The sequence below is a fragment of the Salvia hispanica genome, chromosome 5 (genome assembly GCF_023119035.1).
Source record: "Salvia hispanica cultivar TCC Black 2014 chromosome 5, UniMelb_Shisp_WGS_1.0, whole genome shotgun sequence".
NCBI lineage: Eukaryota > Viridiplantae > Streptophyta > Magnoliopsida > Lamiales > Lamiaceae > Salvia > Salvia hispanica.
The window spans coordinates 29,334,386-29,352,810 of NC_062969.1; the positions used below are offsets into that span (position 1 = coordinate 29,334,386).

At 34.4% G+C, this 18,425-nt stretch overlaps 2 protein-coding genes across 3 annotated transcripts; both read left to right on the forward strand.

The window, feature by feature from the left end:
* Window positions 1-429: 429 nt before the first annotated feature.
* On the forward strand, window positions 430-2,905 carry LOC125188840 (zinc finger CCCH domain-containing protein 29-like). The gene is given in 3 exon segments (XM_048085902.1): window positions 430-580; window positions 1,148-1,919; window positions 1,921-2,905. Coding segments are annotated over 2 exon segments (1,485 nt in total). The 5' UTR covers window positions 430-580; window positions 1,148-1,154; the 3' UTR covers window positions 2,641-2,905.
* Window positions 2,906-12,994: 10,089 nt separating this feature from the next.
* LOC125186356 (xylan O-acetyltransferase 1) lies at window positions 12,995-17,588 on the forward strand. 2 transcript variants are annotated; one of them, XM_048082707.1, is made up of 6 exons: window positions 12,996-13,234; window positions 13,307-13,884; window positions 14,539-14,710; window positions 15,929-16,128; window positions 16,629-16,787; window positions 16,984-17,588. In XM_048082707.1, the coding sequence occupies exons 2-6, from the start codon at window positions 13,358-13,360 to the stop codon at window positions 17,330-17,332; spliced, it is 1,407 nt and encodes a 468-aa protein (XP_047938664.1). In that variant the 5' UTR covers window positions 12,996-13,234; window positions 13,307-13,357; the 3' UTR covers window positions 17,333-17,588. The 2 variants fall into 2 exon arrangements, with proteins under 2 accessions (XP_047938663.1, XP_047938664.1); XM_048082706.1 differs by having other exon boundaries at window positions 12,995-13,884.
* The last annotated feature ends 837 nt before the right edge of the window (window positions 17,589-18,425 follow it).

The following is an 18,425-nucleotide window of genomic DNA, read 5'->3' on the forward strand; positions in this document are numbered from 1 at the left end:
ATTATTATTATCTTTGCAAATTATATAAAGACCAAAAAAGTTAGTAGTAGGAGTAATATATTGAGTTACACGCGTCGCATGGCCGGCTGGATATTTTATCTTATTTATCAGATTCCAGCAAAGTGAACCCCACACGTGACCAGACAATCCCGCTATGGCGGTCGAAATTGGGTTCTGAGTACTCATCTGGGCCCCACCCACACATTCTCATTTCGCATTTGCATTTCATTTCATGTGCATTCACATTTCATTTGCATTTGCATTTCGCCTATTGAAATTAAAATTTGAACCACACAGAATCGGTGTTCCGTTGGGCCCATGTTTGAAGATTGACTTTGACCATTTTAGAAACAATTGGAATAAAATATTAATATAATTGAAGCAAGAAGAAAAGTCACAACTTCCTACTCCCTTCCTTCCAATACTAAACCTTTTTGTGAAATTCTTGAAATATATAATACACACACTTGTGTGTTTATAATATAGCTTCAATACTCCGCCTATAAACTTTCAAATCATCATTCATATAACCCTCGTTGGTTTAAAAAGTCATCCTCCCAAATTCTTCTTATTAACAAAGGTTTGTAATAGCATACCTTTTCTATGTCTAGTTAAATAAGTATTCGATTTCTTTCTTCTTATTTTGGGGCTTGAATGGGTTGTCTATTTTAAAGTTAAAGATTCGATTTTTATAATGTTTTGGTAGAGGTATTTCGATGGATTTCTTGCTATTTTAACGATAAAGATTCGATTTTTATAATGTTTTGCTAGAGGTATTTCGATGAATTTCTTGCTTTCAAGTTTCAAGATTTGGGTTTGGTCCTGTATATGGAATTATTTGTGTATCTTGTTTTAAAATTGAGGGTTTGATGTTGTGGAAATTGGAATAGTGATTTGTAAAGCGTTTCTTGATTAATTGGGGTTTCTTGATTGATTGTTTCTGTTGACAACCTGTCTGTATGTATGGTTGGATAAATCTTTGGTTTCTCCGAGGAAAAAATATCAGTATTTGTTTTTATTAGCTGAACCAGCCTGTCAAGACAACTATAACTGTTATAATCTATAAAGTATCTACATATGTTTGATTTTGTTGTTGATTATTTTGATTCATTCTCTTGTGCTAAGTGCATCTGCTGTTTCAATTCAGGTTTTAGATGTGTAGTGATTTAAAGAATAAACACGGCTCTTCTGATTTGGAGATGGAGGCTGTGGGAAGGCTCAATAATTGCTCGAAGCTGCTCGAATTTGCGGCCACGGACGATTTGGATGGCTTTGTACATGAGGTCGAGCAGCGAGGCCGTGACGTTGATGAAGTGAGTTTGTGGTATGGAAGAAGCTTTGGGTCGAAGAAGATGGGGTATGAGGAGAGAACTCCTATCATGATTGCTGCTTTGTATGGAAATACTGAGGTTTTGAGATATATAATCGCAACCGGGATAGTTGATGTGAATAGGGCGTGTGGCTTGGATGGTGCCACGGCCCTCCACTGCGCTGCTGCTGGTGGCTCGTGGTCGTCTGCGGAGGTTGTTGAGTTGTTGATGGCTGCCTCTGCTGACACCAGCATCGTGGATGTTTCGGGGAGGAAGCCCGGTGATCTCATTGCTCCGTGTGTGAGATCCTCGGCCAGTCCGAGAAGGAGGCAGTTGGAGATGATGCTGAACGGGGTGACCAGCGAGGGGGAGGAAGAGGGGAGCAAGAAGCAGGCGTTGGCTACGAGTGAGAACAGGGAGTATCCGATTGATATACCGTTACCGGATATAAACACGGGTGTTTATGGCAGTGATGAGTTTAGGATGTACAGCTTTAAGGTGAAGCCTTGCTCGAGGGCGTACTCTCACGACTGGACCGAGTGCCCGTTTGTCCACCCTGGGGAGAATGCGAGGAGGCGTGATCCGAGGACGTATCACTACACGTGCGTGCCCTGCCACACGGATGGCCGATCTGACGCCTACGAACCTCGACGACATATTCGGATCTCTCGACCCGTCTATGCTGTCGCAGTTGCAAGGACTGTCGCCGAAGATCAACAACACCACAAGCTCGCAGATGCAGTCCCCGACGGGCCTTCAGATGCGACAGAATATGAACCAACTCCGAGCAAGCTACCCGATGAACGTCTCGTCTTCGCCATCAAGGAATCCCTCGCCATACGGGTTCGACTCCTCCGCTGCAGTTGCTGCCGCGGTCATGAATTCACGGTCAGCCGCCTTCACGAAGCGGAGCCAGAGCTTTATTGACCGCAGCGGCGGCAATGGATACCGTTACGGGCCGACACCCAATTCCCCGGCCGGTCTCGTGCCACAGAAGCACTCTGAGTGGGGCGCTCCCGACGGGAAGCTAGAATGGGGCTTCAATGGTGAAGAAGTGAACAAGCTTAGGAAATCGGCCTCGTTTGGTTTTCGAACTGGGGCGAATGCAGCCCCGGCTCATTCGGATGTAGGCGAGCCGGACGTGTCGTGGGTTAATACGCTGGTGAAAGACGTCCCGGCTGGGGCAGCGGGGATGTACAGCCCGACGAGGAGGCAGGGGATGTATAGCCCGCAGCAGAGGCAGGGCGGGCACGAGACGACGACGACCACAGCGATGATTCCGCAATGGCTCGAGCAAATGTACATAGAGCAGGAGCAGATAGTGGCTTGAGAGAAAAGGCTCTGATGGCGGGAAAATTGGTTTGAGATGATCTTTAATTAGGGTTTGATCATATTCTTTCTGATTCTTACATTTTTAACACCATATCTCTAGCTATAGTTACTGATGAAAGAGGTGATTGATGAGACCAATTTTTAGATTGGGAGATGAGATTATTTAGTTTATTTCTTTTTTCATATGAATATATAGGAGATTATAAGTTCATGTAATTCTCATATTTAAAGTGATGAATAAATGTGAGGACTGAATTTCTCTATTTCTGAAATCAGTGCGAGAAGTGACCTTTATGAATTCATGCAATGTTCTTTACTAAATTCAATCCAATTGTAGAAAAGAAAGAAATTTGATAAAGATGAGTAACAAATGTTGACATTGAAAACTTAATTCTAACTTTCGTTAAAAACAAGATGAATTTTAATCTTATAGTAACAAATAAAAGGCATGAACTATATCTATCCAAAACGATTCGATTTCGTGCAATTTGTCAGATATGGAAAATCACAAACACAATCAAGCATATGATTTTTATGATCAAACTTTAAATTCACGAGAAAATACAAAATTCGATAATAGGATCATGATATTCTCAATCAATGATTCTTTAGATGAATAACATGTGAAAATGCAAAATTTAATCATAGTTCGCTATTTGAAATCAATAGTTCTTTAGATATGATTTCACTATTTTTGCACAAATTTTCTTTCAATTTCCGAAGTGAGGGTATAATTTCAGTCTGGACTTTCATTGTTCGATTATATGTACCAAAGTTAGATTTGAATATGATTATCTAGACTATTTAAGAGGTCCAAATCTCTTTTACAATCCAGCACTAAAAAGAAATTACTATAATTTCTAGTATTAGACTACATGACAAAGGATTACTCATTTACATATGTGTGGTTACCTTACAAAACTCTCTTTGTATGAACTATTATAGAATGAGTTGTGACAAAAAAAATATACGATGAATTTGATGTGAAAAATAATATATTAAATATAATAAAATACACTTATGGAATCTAATCATAAGACCGCTATAAATGACAACTAAATGATAAGTCTGCTGTAAATCTTCCCGGTCCAGGAGTTTAAAATAGTTTCTAATTTATAGTATTTAAAATTAGTTTTACTTTATCCAATCCTAGACAAAAGCAAAAGAAAATGAAACACACACGAAACAAAAATAAAAAATAAAAAATAAAAAATAGGTAATGGAAGATGTAGAAGTCTACCAAGTGGGGTGAGTCACTATCTTATATACCAAAGTAGACCAACAAATAGTTGATAAATCCAATTAATTTATCAACATTTAGGATTAGTGGAGCTAAAAGGTGGATCACGATCTTGAAAGAAAGGTGACCAAAGCATCCGAAATCGATAAGGACGGTGGCATTACTTAAAAAAAGACAAATGAAATAATTATAAATTAATATTTAATAGTATATACTTATACACCATATGCATGAGCTGCTCAAGTATAAAATAATACTGATAAATTCATTTTGATAAAGAAAATATTGTTCATTATAAGAATTTTTATTCATGCTAATATTATCGAAATTTTGATATTTTATATGACTTAATGTGTAAAATCTCTATTGTTACAAATACTCCTACTTGGAAACCCTTAAAAATGAGAAAATATGACAAATGAGAGTGGAGACTATTCTTTTAACTCAAGAAATAAATAATAATAGTAAATAAAAAGATCGAGAAGATTTTTCTTGTTAAAGACAGGATTAGCCGTGTGTTTTTGACTTGGATAGGATTGGGTGGAGAAATCCATTATTGTTGCCTCAACACACATCAACCAATTACTTAATTCACAAACCAGAAGAATTGGATTTAAATAAAATTTCTAAGTGTGGGTCCCATATAGAAAACACTCAATTATTAAATCTATATATCTTTATTGCAGCCGCCTAACTAGAATTGCACATCCTCGATTTTTTTTTCTAATTCTTGACTTTTCTTTCCTTGGTATTATTCGTCCACCTCCTTTGCCCAAAACTGAAAGAATATTGCTTTTGTTTGATTTTATATGAAAATTTTAGAATGACGTTAATGTACGAATTTGGTTGCCATAATTGTAGTATTAGTAGTACTTATTAATTAACATTTAAAATAGAATGACATTATTTTGTTTAAAACAATGTCATTTTATTATTAAATTATAATTCTGTTATATTAATTTTGATTTTGACATTATAAGATAATTGTAAAAAATTAGAAAGCTATACTTTTATTTTTATATTTGATCAGTTTGAAAATATTTAGATGATCACAATTTAGAGAAAAATTATAATTTGAATGACGATTATTCACATTTGTAATCGTATATGTTCCTTATAATAAAAAAAAAGAGTATACAATAATTTTCGTAGTTTGTTTATAATTACCATTAATGTTATATTTGACATTTTCAACTTTAAAAAATACAACAGAAGTGCAGAAACAATTATAATAATTAAGTTATAATAAAATACGTAAAACATAAAATTTTATTCTTCTGAAAGTAAAATTTGTGCAAAATTGAATGAGATATGATGGAGAACGGCTATAAATATGTTCATGGCTAATTTATTTGACATATTTAGATTTTTATGTTCATATTTTTCCTCGATATATAAGCTTAGCCAGTTTATTTAGTAGTACTACTAGTACTATAAGAGATTTCTAACATTCCTTCGTACTAATTAAATCGAAGGATTTAAATACAGAAGACTAATTAAATCAGAATATGTAATTCTCTTTGGTCTAATGAAATCAGGGGTGGTGAAATGGGTAGTTGGTAACGGGTAATTCCCATCCTGATTCGATACCCGGGTATCGGGTACCCACTACCCGACGATAGCGGGAAATGGGGTGGGATCGGGTAGTAGGTTTTGAAGTTTTGCGAATATGGGTATACCCGATAATCCCAATAATACTTGATATTTTTAGGACTAGAGTTTTCAATTTTTTTTTTATTTTAGTTAATTAGTTTTAAATATTTAATGCCCGATAAACTTTAATTATTTCTATTTTTTTCTTTTTGATTTTTTTCTCATTTTATATACAACACAATAGCGCACACACACATATATTATAATTTTATATGGACAACACATGCACGTATACTATATGTACACCCACATATATAATGTCCACCATTAGAAGTTCTATTTGAGTTCGGTATGAGTTTTAAGAAATATAATGAAAAGTGGGTAGAAAAATATAGTGGAATTTGAGACCTATTTATATATTAGTTTTATAATAAAATATGAGTGGAATGAGTTATTGGAATGTGGAGTCTACCTATCATTTACAGTTAAAATTGAACCGGGACTCCTAATTGTGGACAGACTAAAATGGTCGGGACTCCTAATGACGGACGAAGGGAGTACTATTTATATACAGTTGTAATGATGAATAACAATACAAACATATATTGGTACACATGAATGTGATTAAATGAAAGCTCTAAATATTGTACAAACTCAAAACTATGATCTGGATCATTGGAAAATGTCAACAAATCACAAAAAAGCATCAACAGAAAAATGTCAACATACCCGTATAACCATACGTGTCGGGATTGGTGCTAGAATTTGTATACTAGAAATCACCTTTCGAATGATTGAATGTTGTTAAAACTCTTTTGTTTGATTATATTATTTATGGCATATAATGATCCGTATGGTAACACTACCTAAATTTATAGTAAATTTATAGTAGTAGTAATTCTTTTGGTTTTCATTTATAGTAGTAGTAATACTTACTTGAAAATGCGTAGTTGCTTTGAAACAAATACTACAGTTGGCATTGTGCCCTAATCAATTTTTATAATTGGTATAGTGAAAAAAAAAATCAGTGATAATTAATGAGAATACTTAAAAGAACTTAAAAGAGATCATTTTTGTCGTAGTTGTTTTAATTTTAATAGTTGTTTATTGCATGTTTAAACGTATAACAAATCTTTGTTTTAGTAGACCAATTATGGGCGTCGTCCATTTTAAGGTAATCCGGTCAGTTCTGAACAAAGAAAAAGAAGAATTTCACAACCCAGATAGGCTTAAACTATCTGTCATGAAAGGTTGTAATGTCAGTCCGATTATTTTTAAGTCTTACTGAAATAAGATGCTGTTGGTGTGTTATAGCACTGAATGGATCTAACAACAAAAATTGTCTTTATGCTATCTACTGAAAGACGAGGTCTTGATATAATTTGTTTCTTAATCAATGTACGTTAGCATTGAACATACGGTATTGATTATGCACTACTTTGACTTATCAAATGGTGTGGGGTTTTCGCAACCCAATAATCTTGATATATAGGATAGTGGTGATTAATATCTAGCGGCGCTAGGATTGCTATTATATTAAATCGTGCGCGAGGTGAATCTCGTTTGATAATGTCCCTAAGAGGAGCTTGAAACAAGATTTTATTTTTCGAAACCTAGCTAGTTGGAGTTTAATTACTCTATGAATAATAAATAAGTGTTTTTGCTAAGTTCACTCTTGGAATTAAAAAGATGTTGATCAATTAAGTTCATGGCAGACACTAATTAATTAGCGGACATTTCTATCTTAAGCGCGGAAAATAAATAACAAAAAGTGGAAACCAGGATTACTTGTAATTTCGGATTTGGATGGACAGTGCAATATTATTTCTGTAGTGGCTGTTTATAATATTCCAATAAATGCTTATATTAAATTGTGGGTTCAATTTAATTAGTAAAAAGCTCTTGGGTGAGGCCATATCCAAAACCTTCCATAGATCCCTGACTAGGCCCAATATGCACCCAATATAAATATGATAATAAATGAGACAGAAATAACACATTAATTTTTAATTAAAATTTTTTGCCTCCCAAAAAAAATAGGAGTTGACGATTTTCAGCTCTTTTCCGTGAGAGATTTTTCTGTCTTCTTTATTTAAGTTCTAGTGTTTTCGGTGAGATCAACCCACACTGATATCGGAATACAAGGTCGGGAACTAGTCAGAAGATCTGTGGTCTAGTACTCAACGCCTCACGTGGAGAAGTCGCGAGCAATCTTCGATTCTTTGGAGAATCATTAAAGGTATAATTCATACTCCGTAGAAAAGCATGTTTAATTCAAGTTATGACCATGATACATGAGATAATTACGTGAATAGAATTTGTCTAAATAATCTGCTAAATATATCAAAAATATTATGTTGAATGCACGCTTCCGCTGCCAACCCCTTCAATTGGGTAGTAAAATATTGAGCTTATCGGGTTCGGATATCCGCAAAATCGGGTTCGGATACCTGTGGGTACCCGTTTCGATACCCCTAAATGAAATCGTATGATTTAATTACCTTAAGACAAATCAAAATTAATAATTTAAACCTTGGGTCTAATTCAATCATATGATTAATTTTGGAACTAATGAAATCAAGATGTTTATTTCCTTTGAGATTAACCTTGAGACCTCAAATCATTACTTTGATTAGTTGATTTGAATAAATCGAGAGCTTAAACGTGTGATACTATTAAATTATGTGATTTAACTATTTTGGGATCAATCAAATCCGAGTCTTAAACGAGTAATTAGATATTAAACCTTCAACTCAAATAAATCAGACCCACTCCATTGAATTAATGATTTTTAAGTCCATAAATTTATTCGATTTTCTGAGGCCGAAGATCGAAAACCAAGAGTCAGAGACCCTCTAAATCTTTAGGCTTAAACTTCTTTGAAGATATAAATTCCAAAAATAAAGTGGAAGCCCACAAACAAATTTTAAAAGGAAGCCCAACAGATGTGATGAAAAAGGCCCAGTCTTCTAAAGATTTTAATACCCTCTGCATGGGTGGCCCAACAAAATGAGAGAGGCCCAAATCCACAGATGAAAATGGGCTAAATTCTAATTCTATCCCTCTACCATGACAACTAGTACTATTTACTATCTGCTCATCTCCTCTCCAATTAGGCCATCACAATGCTGGTTGTTAGGAGGTTTAGAAGAGATGGAATCATGGAAGAGTGTTTGTTTGAGAGAGATGGAGGTTGCATGTTAGAAGGGAAATAAAAAGGTTCAATCCATGACCATGCCTATATGGATCTTTGAATGGAACAAAGCATTAGTCACCTCCCAACCGCTTGGTGCCCTGACCATTGGAACGGGGAATTAGTCATCTAGCAGTAGACCGAAGAGATACTTTGAAAATAAGAAGAATGGAAAAAAAATTGAAATTACATATAAAAAATTCACATAATTAATCAATAAAATGATAGTAATTTTTTTGATTCGTTGGCCTACCATTTTAACGCTAGTGTCTAGTTATGTCTTATCATCTCATTGTTATTCAAAATTGCCAGCGCCATCGTGAGAAATTAGATACTACTCCCTCTGTTCGCGAATAGGAGTCCAATTTTTCCATTTTAATATGTCCACATAGGGATGACAAATCGTGCGTGTTGGGTCGTTATCGTGTCAACACGATAAGGACACGACCCAATAATGATAAACACGAACACGACCGTTAAGAAAATCTCAAACACGAACACGACATGTTACCCTCAAACCCGAACACGATACGAACCCGACACGAACTCATTAACGACATGAACCATCTTGGATCAACACGACACAATAACGACACTATAACTGCACGACCTGATAACACAGTGAGAATATAATAACAACAAGATAACAACTACCCTTGAATCTGATTAGGAACTTAAAATATGATATACAATCTAGTTTGATGAATAATAAGATCAATGGATTGAAAACAACAAAATCCAACACGAACACGACACAAAATTTAGGTATTTAAAATAATGGTAAAAAGCAATAATATTAAAACATAATTTCTTAACGGGTAACACGAACACAACATGAAATTTTCATGCTCTTAACGTGTCGACCCGATAAGGACACGAACCCAATAAGCCTTAACCCAAACCCATTAATTTCGTGCAGTTTCGTGTCGTGTTATCGTATCGTGCCAAAAATTGTCAGTCCCGGTTCACTTTTACTATAAATGGTAATAGGGTCTCACCTTCCTCTAACTCATTCCACTCACATTTCATTTAAAACTAATATATAAAAGTGAGAGCCATATTTCATTAACTTTTCTTCCACCAATTTTTCTTAATATTTCTTAAAACCCGTGCCGTAAAAAATGAGACTCTTAATAGCGGACGGAAGGAGTATATACTAAATGTTCATGTATTTTATTTTTTTTTGCTATATTTAAAGTTGATAATTGGTGTATTTTAGGCCTTAACATAACTTATTTGAGAATCGAAATCGAAATCAGCAAAAATCTATTGGTACGGTTCTAAAATCGGAACAAAAAATTTCCTTGTCGAACTTGTTATAGAGCCAAGCGATGCTGAAACAACATGATTATATTAATTATGTACTCATGATATTCAACCATGATCAACAACTCCACGTGAGAGTTGAGACTCGTTTAAAAAGAGAAACACCTAACCAAACCAAACAGCATCATCCACCTAATTACTATTTCAAATATTATTAGTTCACTCACCTGTGTTTATAATTCGTTTGAATTATAGAGTGATGAAGAGTAAATTAAGTCCACACATCTATCTCTTGCATACGACATTTGAAACCCCTCTCCTTAAATGGGTGTAAGTTGTTTTCAGAGAAAAGATAAATACACGTATAGAGGTGTAATTAGAGTTGTCATGTGGGCCGGCCTGGCCCAAGCCTACCGAGGCCGACCTATATTGAGGCCCAGCTCAGCTCAGACCCATGTATAAGGCGGGTTGGGTTGGGCTGGGTCAGGCTTTTTAAATTTTTGCTAGGCCTGGCCCATCCCGAGTCCACTTGTCAAGTGGACCTGTGCTGGGCTGGGCTTTGTCTAAATTTTTTATTTATGTATTTTAAAAATATGCTAAATATATTATATGTAAAAGTAAAACATACAACTTGTATTTTTTTCTCATTATACTAAACCTAAATTTAAACAATGTGTTTAAGTTCATTTACTTATCTTCTTTATTTTATTTAAAAGTAAGTGCATAACTAAAGGAAGAACCAATATTTGTTAGTTTTGTTAGTAGATGATGGCATATAAGTTGATGTTGTATTTTTAAAAACTACAAGTATATGAACTAACTAACAAATTCAAATAATTCTGCAATCATTCATAAAATATTCAGGTTTGAATACGTAATATTCCTAAAGTGGGACGGAGGGAGTAGTTTTATTATAAAATATGAGTGAAAATGAGATAATGAAATATGAGGTCTACTACTAAAAATGATAAGAATTGAATTGTGACAAATTTTGTGGGATGGACAGATGAGATCATGTAATAAATTTTCAAGGACAAAAGGATTAATTTTAAGTAAAAGACTAAAATAGAAAGTTTATATTTTTAAGGAATAAGGAATAAGGGAGTATTAGGGCATATACATACTAAGAGTACAAAATTTGAACATTAATAGTGATGTTTCACTTAATTTAATGTTTATTATTATTATTCCATAATCGAATGAACGTACCAGGCATACAGTTCAGGGGCAATGATCTCTATTATGGAATTAATATAAGAATAATTTCAAATATATTATTGAACTATATTTTTTAAACCAATTTCCTTTCCTTAATATATAAAATTTAATTTTGATAGGAGTATTTTTTTTATCATTTATATTTTGTTAATTTTCTTTTGATTGATTCAATATCCTCTGTCAAATTTCTAAAATATAAATTCCTCTGTCAAATTTCTAAAATATAAATTTACGATGTGTGTAAATAAGTGAATTATAGTGTAAATAAGTGAATTATAGTACTTTATGATTATAGGATTGTGTATTTTTGAAATCGGAGATAGAACTTTAAAGAAAATGTTTGTTTTACTTAAAATAAACCAATCCCTGATTTAAGAAACTATGAAAACGACTAAATTGTCCCAATTATATGTACTCCACTTCTTATGTAAATTTATCACCTACTCTTATTTATATTGGAGATCTGCTCAATTATATCATCCAATCAAAATAAATTAATGTTTCCCTACCTAATTTAAGTTTAATCTTTGTAACAACTCTAAGTTAGAGTTATAAATATGGGTCAACTTCTATTTAGGTGCGTAAATTGATGAGGAAGCAAAAGTTTTAGTTTCAAATGTTCACCAAACAAACTAGTGAACTTTCCAGCGACTGATTATCAATTTAGATCAAATGTACCCCATAAGCTTAATTCGAAGATTTTTTCCCCCAATATTTGGTAGCTAACTAGCAAAACTTAAAATGACAAAATTACCCCTTCCTAAATTTAGTTCTTATTCTCTCTGCTCCATAAAAATGGAGATATTTTACTTTTCCATTTCCGTCCCATAAAAATAATCCATTTTCATTTATGCAAAGTTCTCTCCAACTCATTTCATATACATCAATTTATTTACTCTCTCTATCCGTGAAATATTATTCACTTTTGTCATTTCGATCCGTCCACAAAATGTTATTCATTTTGTTTTTTTCCATTTTTGGTAAATAGGTCATACTTTCCACTAATTCATTACACTCACATTCTGTTATAAAACTAATAGTACTACTTATATAAATATGAGACTCAGATTCCAATAACTTTTTCCACTCACTTTCTTCACATTTCTTAAAATCCATGTCGAGTCAAATATGGACAATATTTCGCGGACGGAAGGAGTATAACTGATATCATTAGGGCTCATTATTAAACACTAATAATAATATGGGTCCCACTATCTACTAATACAATTTTAACTACCATTCTCCTAATCTCTTTTACTCCCTCCATCCGCGAATATGAATCACATTCCTATCCGGCACACGAGTTTTAAGAAATGTTAATAAAAGTGGGTGAAAGAAAGCTAGTGGAATATGAATCTCACTTGTATATATATTAATTTTAAATGATATGTGAATGGAGTGAGTTAGTGGAATGTGGGGTCTCTTTACCATTTATAGTAATTATTAACCGGGACTCCTATTCGCGGACGGACCAAAATGAAAAAACGGGACTCCTATTCGCGAAAGAGAGAATACTTATATAAATATGAGACTCACATTCCAATAACTTTTTCTACTCACTTTCTTCACATTTATTAAAATCCATGCCGAATCAAATATGGACAATATTTCACGGACGAGGGAGTACAACTGATATAACTAGGGCTTATTATTAAACACAAATAATAACGTGAGTCTCACTGTCCACTTATATTATTTTAACTATCATTCACTGTCCACTTATATTATTTTAACTATCATTCACCTTATCTCTTTTACTTTACTATTAATTTAGATGCGGTCCCAAAAGTTTTTATTTATATGGATTACTTTGTTACCAATTTCTAAGTGCGACTGAAAACGATCATCCTCAACAAAAACATTTCTTTCACTTAACTCTTCTTCCCTCTCTCTCTCTCACACAATCACACGCAAATACACACAAAGCAAAGAGTAGTTAGAAGCTGATGATCAGAAGTAAGCAGCTGAGAAAGACCTCCCTCCCTCTCCGCCACCACTGACAGCACCATCTCACCAAATCCATCTCAAAATAATCCTAAATTTCCACAACAAACGATTCGCCTCTGTTTATTAAAAAGAAAAGTAAGATGAATCGATCATGTCAATCCCATCTCTCTTCTTCTTCTTCTCTCACATCCCTTCTCCACCATGCAGCCCTCCCTCCGCCGCAAGTTCTCCTCCGCCGCGGCCGCCGCCTCCTTCTCCATGAAGCCCGCCGCCTCCGCCGCCCGCCGCAGCGGCAACCTCTCCGCCTTCGTCGTCATCCTCTCCATCTTCCTCTTCGGCTGCTTCATGTACAACGAGGACGTCAAGTCCCTCGCCGAATTCCCCTTCTCCTCCTCCTCCTCCTCCCGCCCGAGGGCCCTCGACACCCAGACCACCACCGTCTCCGTCGTCATGAACGCCAGGACGGTGGTGGAGACGGAAGTCGAGGGGGGCGGGGGCGCGGTTTCGGACGATGGAAAAGGGGAAGTGAAGGGAGAGAGCAAGATGATTCAGTTGCCGGTGGAGGAGGAGGAAGAGGAAGAAGACGAGGAAGACGGGGTTGAAATCCCGCCGGAGGAGTGTGATTTGTTTGATGGGAATTGGGTTTTTGACAACACTTCGTACCCCATTTATAAAGAAGATCGGTGTGAGTTCTTGACGGCGCAGGTCACTTGCTTGAGGAATGGAAGAAGAGATTCTTTGTATCAGAATTGGAGATGGCAGCCTAGAGAATGTTCTTTGCCCAAGTAATTAACTTCATTTTATTTCCTTTTTCACTTTTTTCTTATTTAATATCAGATGCACGCCTGAACTCCATATTTACATGAATATAGTCTGCTTTGGGCTAAGTCCTCATGGTTGACTGATACGACCTTCGTCTTATCGAGAGGTTGATCGGTGGCAGTTGACCAAGGTCCTATCATCTGGTGCTTTCATTATCTTAGTAATATATGAGTGATATGGAAGATAGGGCTTGTATCATTGACACTTCCCAAAAGACCTCATGTTAATAGAGTAGGGGTCGAACTTATATATTGCTAGGGATGATTTGAACTTCTAACACGTGTGTGGTTCATTTGCTTTCATTTCTTGCAAGTAGTAATGTGGTTAGAGTGTCATTTATTTTCTTGCACATTTATTTCTAAAAGTGCTCATCATTTTTGTGGGTCTCAGTCATTATAATGTTTTTTAACTAATTGCTAGCAAAATAGGAAACATGATTGTAATTTGTGTAACTTTTTCTTTGATTATGTGGAGGACTACTTGCTCAAAAGATTTGTGTTTTTGCTTTTCACATTTGGGTATGATCATGATGTCCTTAGGTTGTTTTCTTTCTCCTTATATGTTGTTGAACTAATGAGTTGATTAATTAATCTGCATTATGTTGACAAATTTGCTAGATTTAAGGCAAAACTGCTGCTTGAGAAGATGAGGAACAAGAGGTTGATGTTTGTCGGGGACTCGTTGAATCGGAATCAATGGGAATCGATGATTTGCTTGGTTCAATCCGTAGTCCCACCGGGCAGGAAGAGCTTGAACAAGAATGGATCTTTATCAGTTTTCAGAATTGAGGTAATATTTTTATACCTCAAACCAATTATTGCTAATTACAACTCTCTATCTATGTCTCAATCAAATGATATGGTAGATTTCATTACTTTATTCGGTGGTGTTAATCTATGATTATTAGTTGTAGTATAATTTAATTATTGGATCAATACAGAACAAACGGAAAAAGGTCCACGAAGTAAACCTTGATATCTATAATATGTATCAATGAATAGGACAACATCTAAGTGTTAGTATTAGTCAAAAGTATATGCTATAACTAAGGGTTATTATTAATTAGTCAAAAGTTTTATGTTATACAATACTTCATAATAATAAAGCTGGGGCGTAAATCTCTTTAGTCTTTACTTTGAATCTTTTTTCTTCTTTAGGATTAAAAATAAGATAATGTAGTATCTTTTTTATTGGAACATATTCGAGGCTTTGTCAATCATTTAGTTGGTGCGCAATGTTGCTGAAATTACAAGTATCGAATACGAGCTGTATATTACACAATACACACACAAATATATTATGTCCAATATTCCTAACTATCTAACCACCCATGATATTGTACAACGTGGTAGGTGGGGTTGCAATATGTGATTACAAATGAAACATTTTTTTTATTACTACAACTTTAGTTTAATAGGGAAATGGAAAAAAGTTATGAAGTTTGGTCTCAAAGATCCAGCAACTTTAAAAAATAATTAATTTACTACTTAGGTCATCCAAAATTTGTTTTATTTTGACTCAACACAGATTTTAAAAAATATAATGGAAAGTCAGTGGAAAAAATTAGTGGATTATGGGTCCTACTTTTATATATTAGTTTTATAATAAAATGTGAATATGAATGAGTTAGTGGAATATGGAGTTCACTGTCAAAAATAGTAAAAGTGAAATGAGACAAATTTTGTGGAACGGACGGAAATAGAAAAATGGGATAAATTTTCAGGGACGGAGGTAGTATATTATAATTGTAACATTTTCTTTAACTATCTCATTATAAAATAATTTTAATTGACTATGTTTCTAAATTTTGTAACGTGGCACGTAAATGTGTAAAATTAAAGACATGTTTGGCTACATATATTGGACTAACGCCGTTCAAATAGTCGAATCTTTTGTTTGCACGATACATAATTTCTCCAAGATCATAATCTATCGACAATGGAAAAAAAATACTAAAATTATGATGTAATTAGCTATATTTTAATACTTATAAAATTTTATTGGCAGGATTACAATGCCACAGTGGAGTTCTATTGGGCACCATTCTTGGTGGAGTCAAATTCGGATGATCCAAACATGCACAGCATCTTGAACAGAATAATCATGCCTGGTTCAATCAAGAAACATGGCAAGAATTGGAAGAACGTGGACTACCTCATTTTCAACACATATATTTGGTGGATGAACACTTTCTCCATGAAAGTTCTGTAAGTCACACTAACCCCAAAAATATATATCTCATGCCTTAAAAAAAAATAGGAATATTTGCTTGTAAATTCCTAAATTCCCCTCAAATTACCAACTCTAAAATCGACCTTTAAACTACTAAATTATTGATTTATTCTAATTTTGCACCATATCAAAATTTTAGCAACAATATGACTTAATATAAATTATAATTCAACAAATGAAATTATATAATCAAGTATAATAAGATGTTGTCGCTGCGTAAAACATGACATCATTTCGGTATACGTTTGATAATGTCACGTAAGTAAGTCATCAAACTATGTTAGTGCCGAAATCTTAATTTGTTGCAAAATCAGAATAAATCATTAGTTTGGTTGCAAAATCAAACAAATGAATAGTTTGATAATTTATAGGCAAATTTGAAAGATGGTACGCAAAACCATCGAAAGTTTAGGAATTTATAGGCAGATAACCCAAAAAATTATGATAATAAACGTTGGTTGTGTGTCACAACCAGACGAGGATCGTTCGACAAAGGCGCAACGGAGTACGATGAAGTGGAAAGGCCGGTAGCTTATGGGAGAGTGTTGAGGACTTGGGCAAAGTGGGTCGACAAAAATATTAATCCCAATCGCACCAAAGTCTTCTTCATGAGCATGTCTCCTCTTCACATCAAGTAAGCTCCATGCCCCATTTATTCTTCCTTAGCTTCCACGCCAACATTTACTTTTTACTCTTTAAGTTTGTCCTACAGCTAAAAAATTAGTTTTACTAGATAGGTGTAGTTCCATTAATCATTTTAGGTTGGGAAACCACCTTCATAAAAAATTAAATCAATCATTTGATATTGAGTCTTGATCCTTCTTATGAAGGAGCTTGGATTGGAACAATCCAGACGGCATCAAATGTGCTAAGGAAACAAGTCCGATTCTAAACACAACGATGCCACTGAATGTGGGGACTGACCGCAGATTGCTAAGGATAGCAGCGAACGTGACACAGTCAATGAAAGTGGGAGTTAATTTTGTAAACATAACGAAATTGTCAGAGTATAGGAAAGATGCACATACTTCGGTCCACACGATACGACAGGGCAAGATGCTGACGGAAGAGCAGCAGGCCGACCCGGCCACCTATGCCGATTGCATTCATTGGTGCCTACCGGGGCTGCCTGATACATGGAATGAGTTCATTTATGCTCGTATCATAGCCTCCTCTTGATCTAACACGATAATCATCACCTAAGGTGTTACAACAGATTTTGGTCCCCTCCCTTCTTTTCTTTTTCTTATTGGGTTTTTTTATATGTATCGATCATCTATTTTTTTTGTCTTCATGCTAATGCGATAGATCATGGGCCTTTTTGCCACCTATTTTTAGTTTATTCATTTTGCTTCGCCCACACTCAATTGTAAAAGCAGTCCTATTCAAAAATAATATTAAATGAAAGCGAATAACTATTTTCTGGCTTTTGTTATTCAAAGCAGTCTGGTCAATATTTTCATGATATGCTAATTAACGTTTAGTCAATTAAATTTTTGTCATACATTAGCATTCATATAAATACTCGTAAAGGTAACCCATTAAGCCAAAAGACCAAAAATTTAATATTCTTGTGGCCCAACTAAACTATTTTACCAATTTATTTAGCCCATAATCAAAATTGGAGTGTACACATAAATTCTCTTTCTGAAAAAAAAAGATACTATTTCATAAATTACTGATTAAATTAGTAAACTTGAATTGGTTTTAAAATATTATTATGAAACATATTGACCGGACCTTTACTAAAAACATTTTTTATATCAAGAAAAGTAGAAAACTATTATAGGCTTTTGGGGGCCTCATACATCCCAGAAATCTTGTTCACCATATCAATTGTATTAAAGGATATTCACGTCTAATATTATGAATTTTCAAAAATTGTGTTTTTCCATGAACTTTAAAATTGAAAAATAATACCGCGAATTTTATCCCGGTTTATTTTTTCTCACGAATGAAAAAATTCCCACAATAATATTATGATACGGATTTTTTCGTAATTTCTCGATAATAATTTTGAGAGCTTCAAGTTTTTCAATCTTTGAAGATAGTTTTTCTTGAAGCACCCCTCCAAAATTGTTCTTCAATCTATTAAAATAACATGATTTTTTTCATTCGTGGGAAAAAACAAACTCGGGGTAAAGTTCGTGATATTATTTGTCAATTTTAAAGTTCGTGGGAAAAACGCAACTTTTTGAAAGTTTCATTATATTAGATGCCAATATCCCTTGTATTAATTCAATTGAAAAGTAAAATTATAAATTCTACTCCC

Coding starts and splice junctions, on each gene's coding strand:
- LOC125186356 (XM_048082706.1), top strand. CDS start 13,301: ATGCAGCCCTCCCTCCGCCGCAAGTTCTCCTCCGCCGCGGCCGCCGCC. Junction 13,885..14,538: donor AGAGAATGTTCTTTGCCCAA/GTAATTAACTTC, acceptor CAAATTTGCTAG/ATTTAAGGCAAAACTGCTGC. Junction 16,788..16,983: donor ATGTCTCCTCTTCACATCAA/GTAAGCTCCATG, acceptor CTTCTTATGAAG/GAGCTTGGATTGGAACAATC.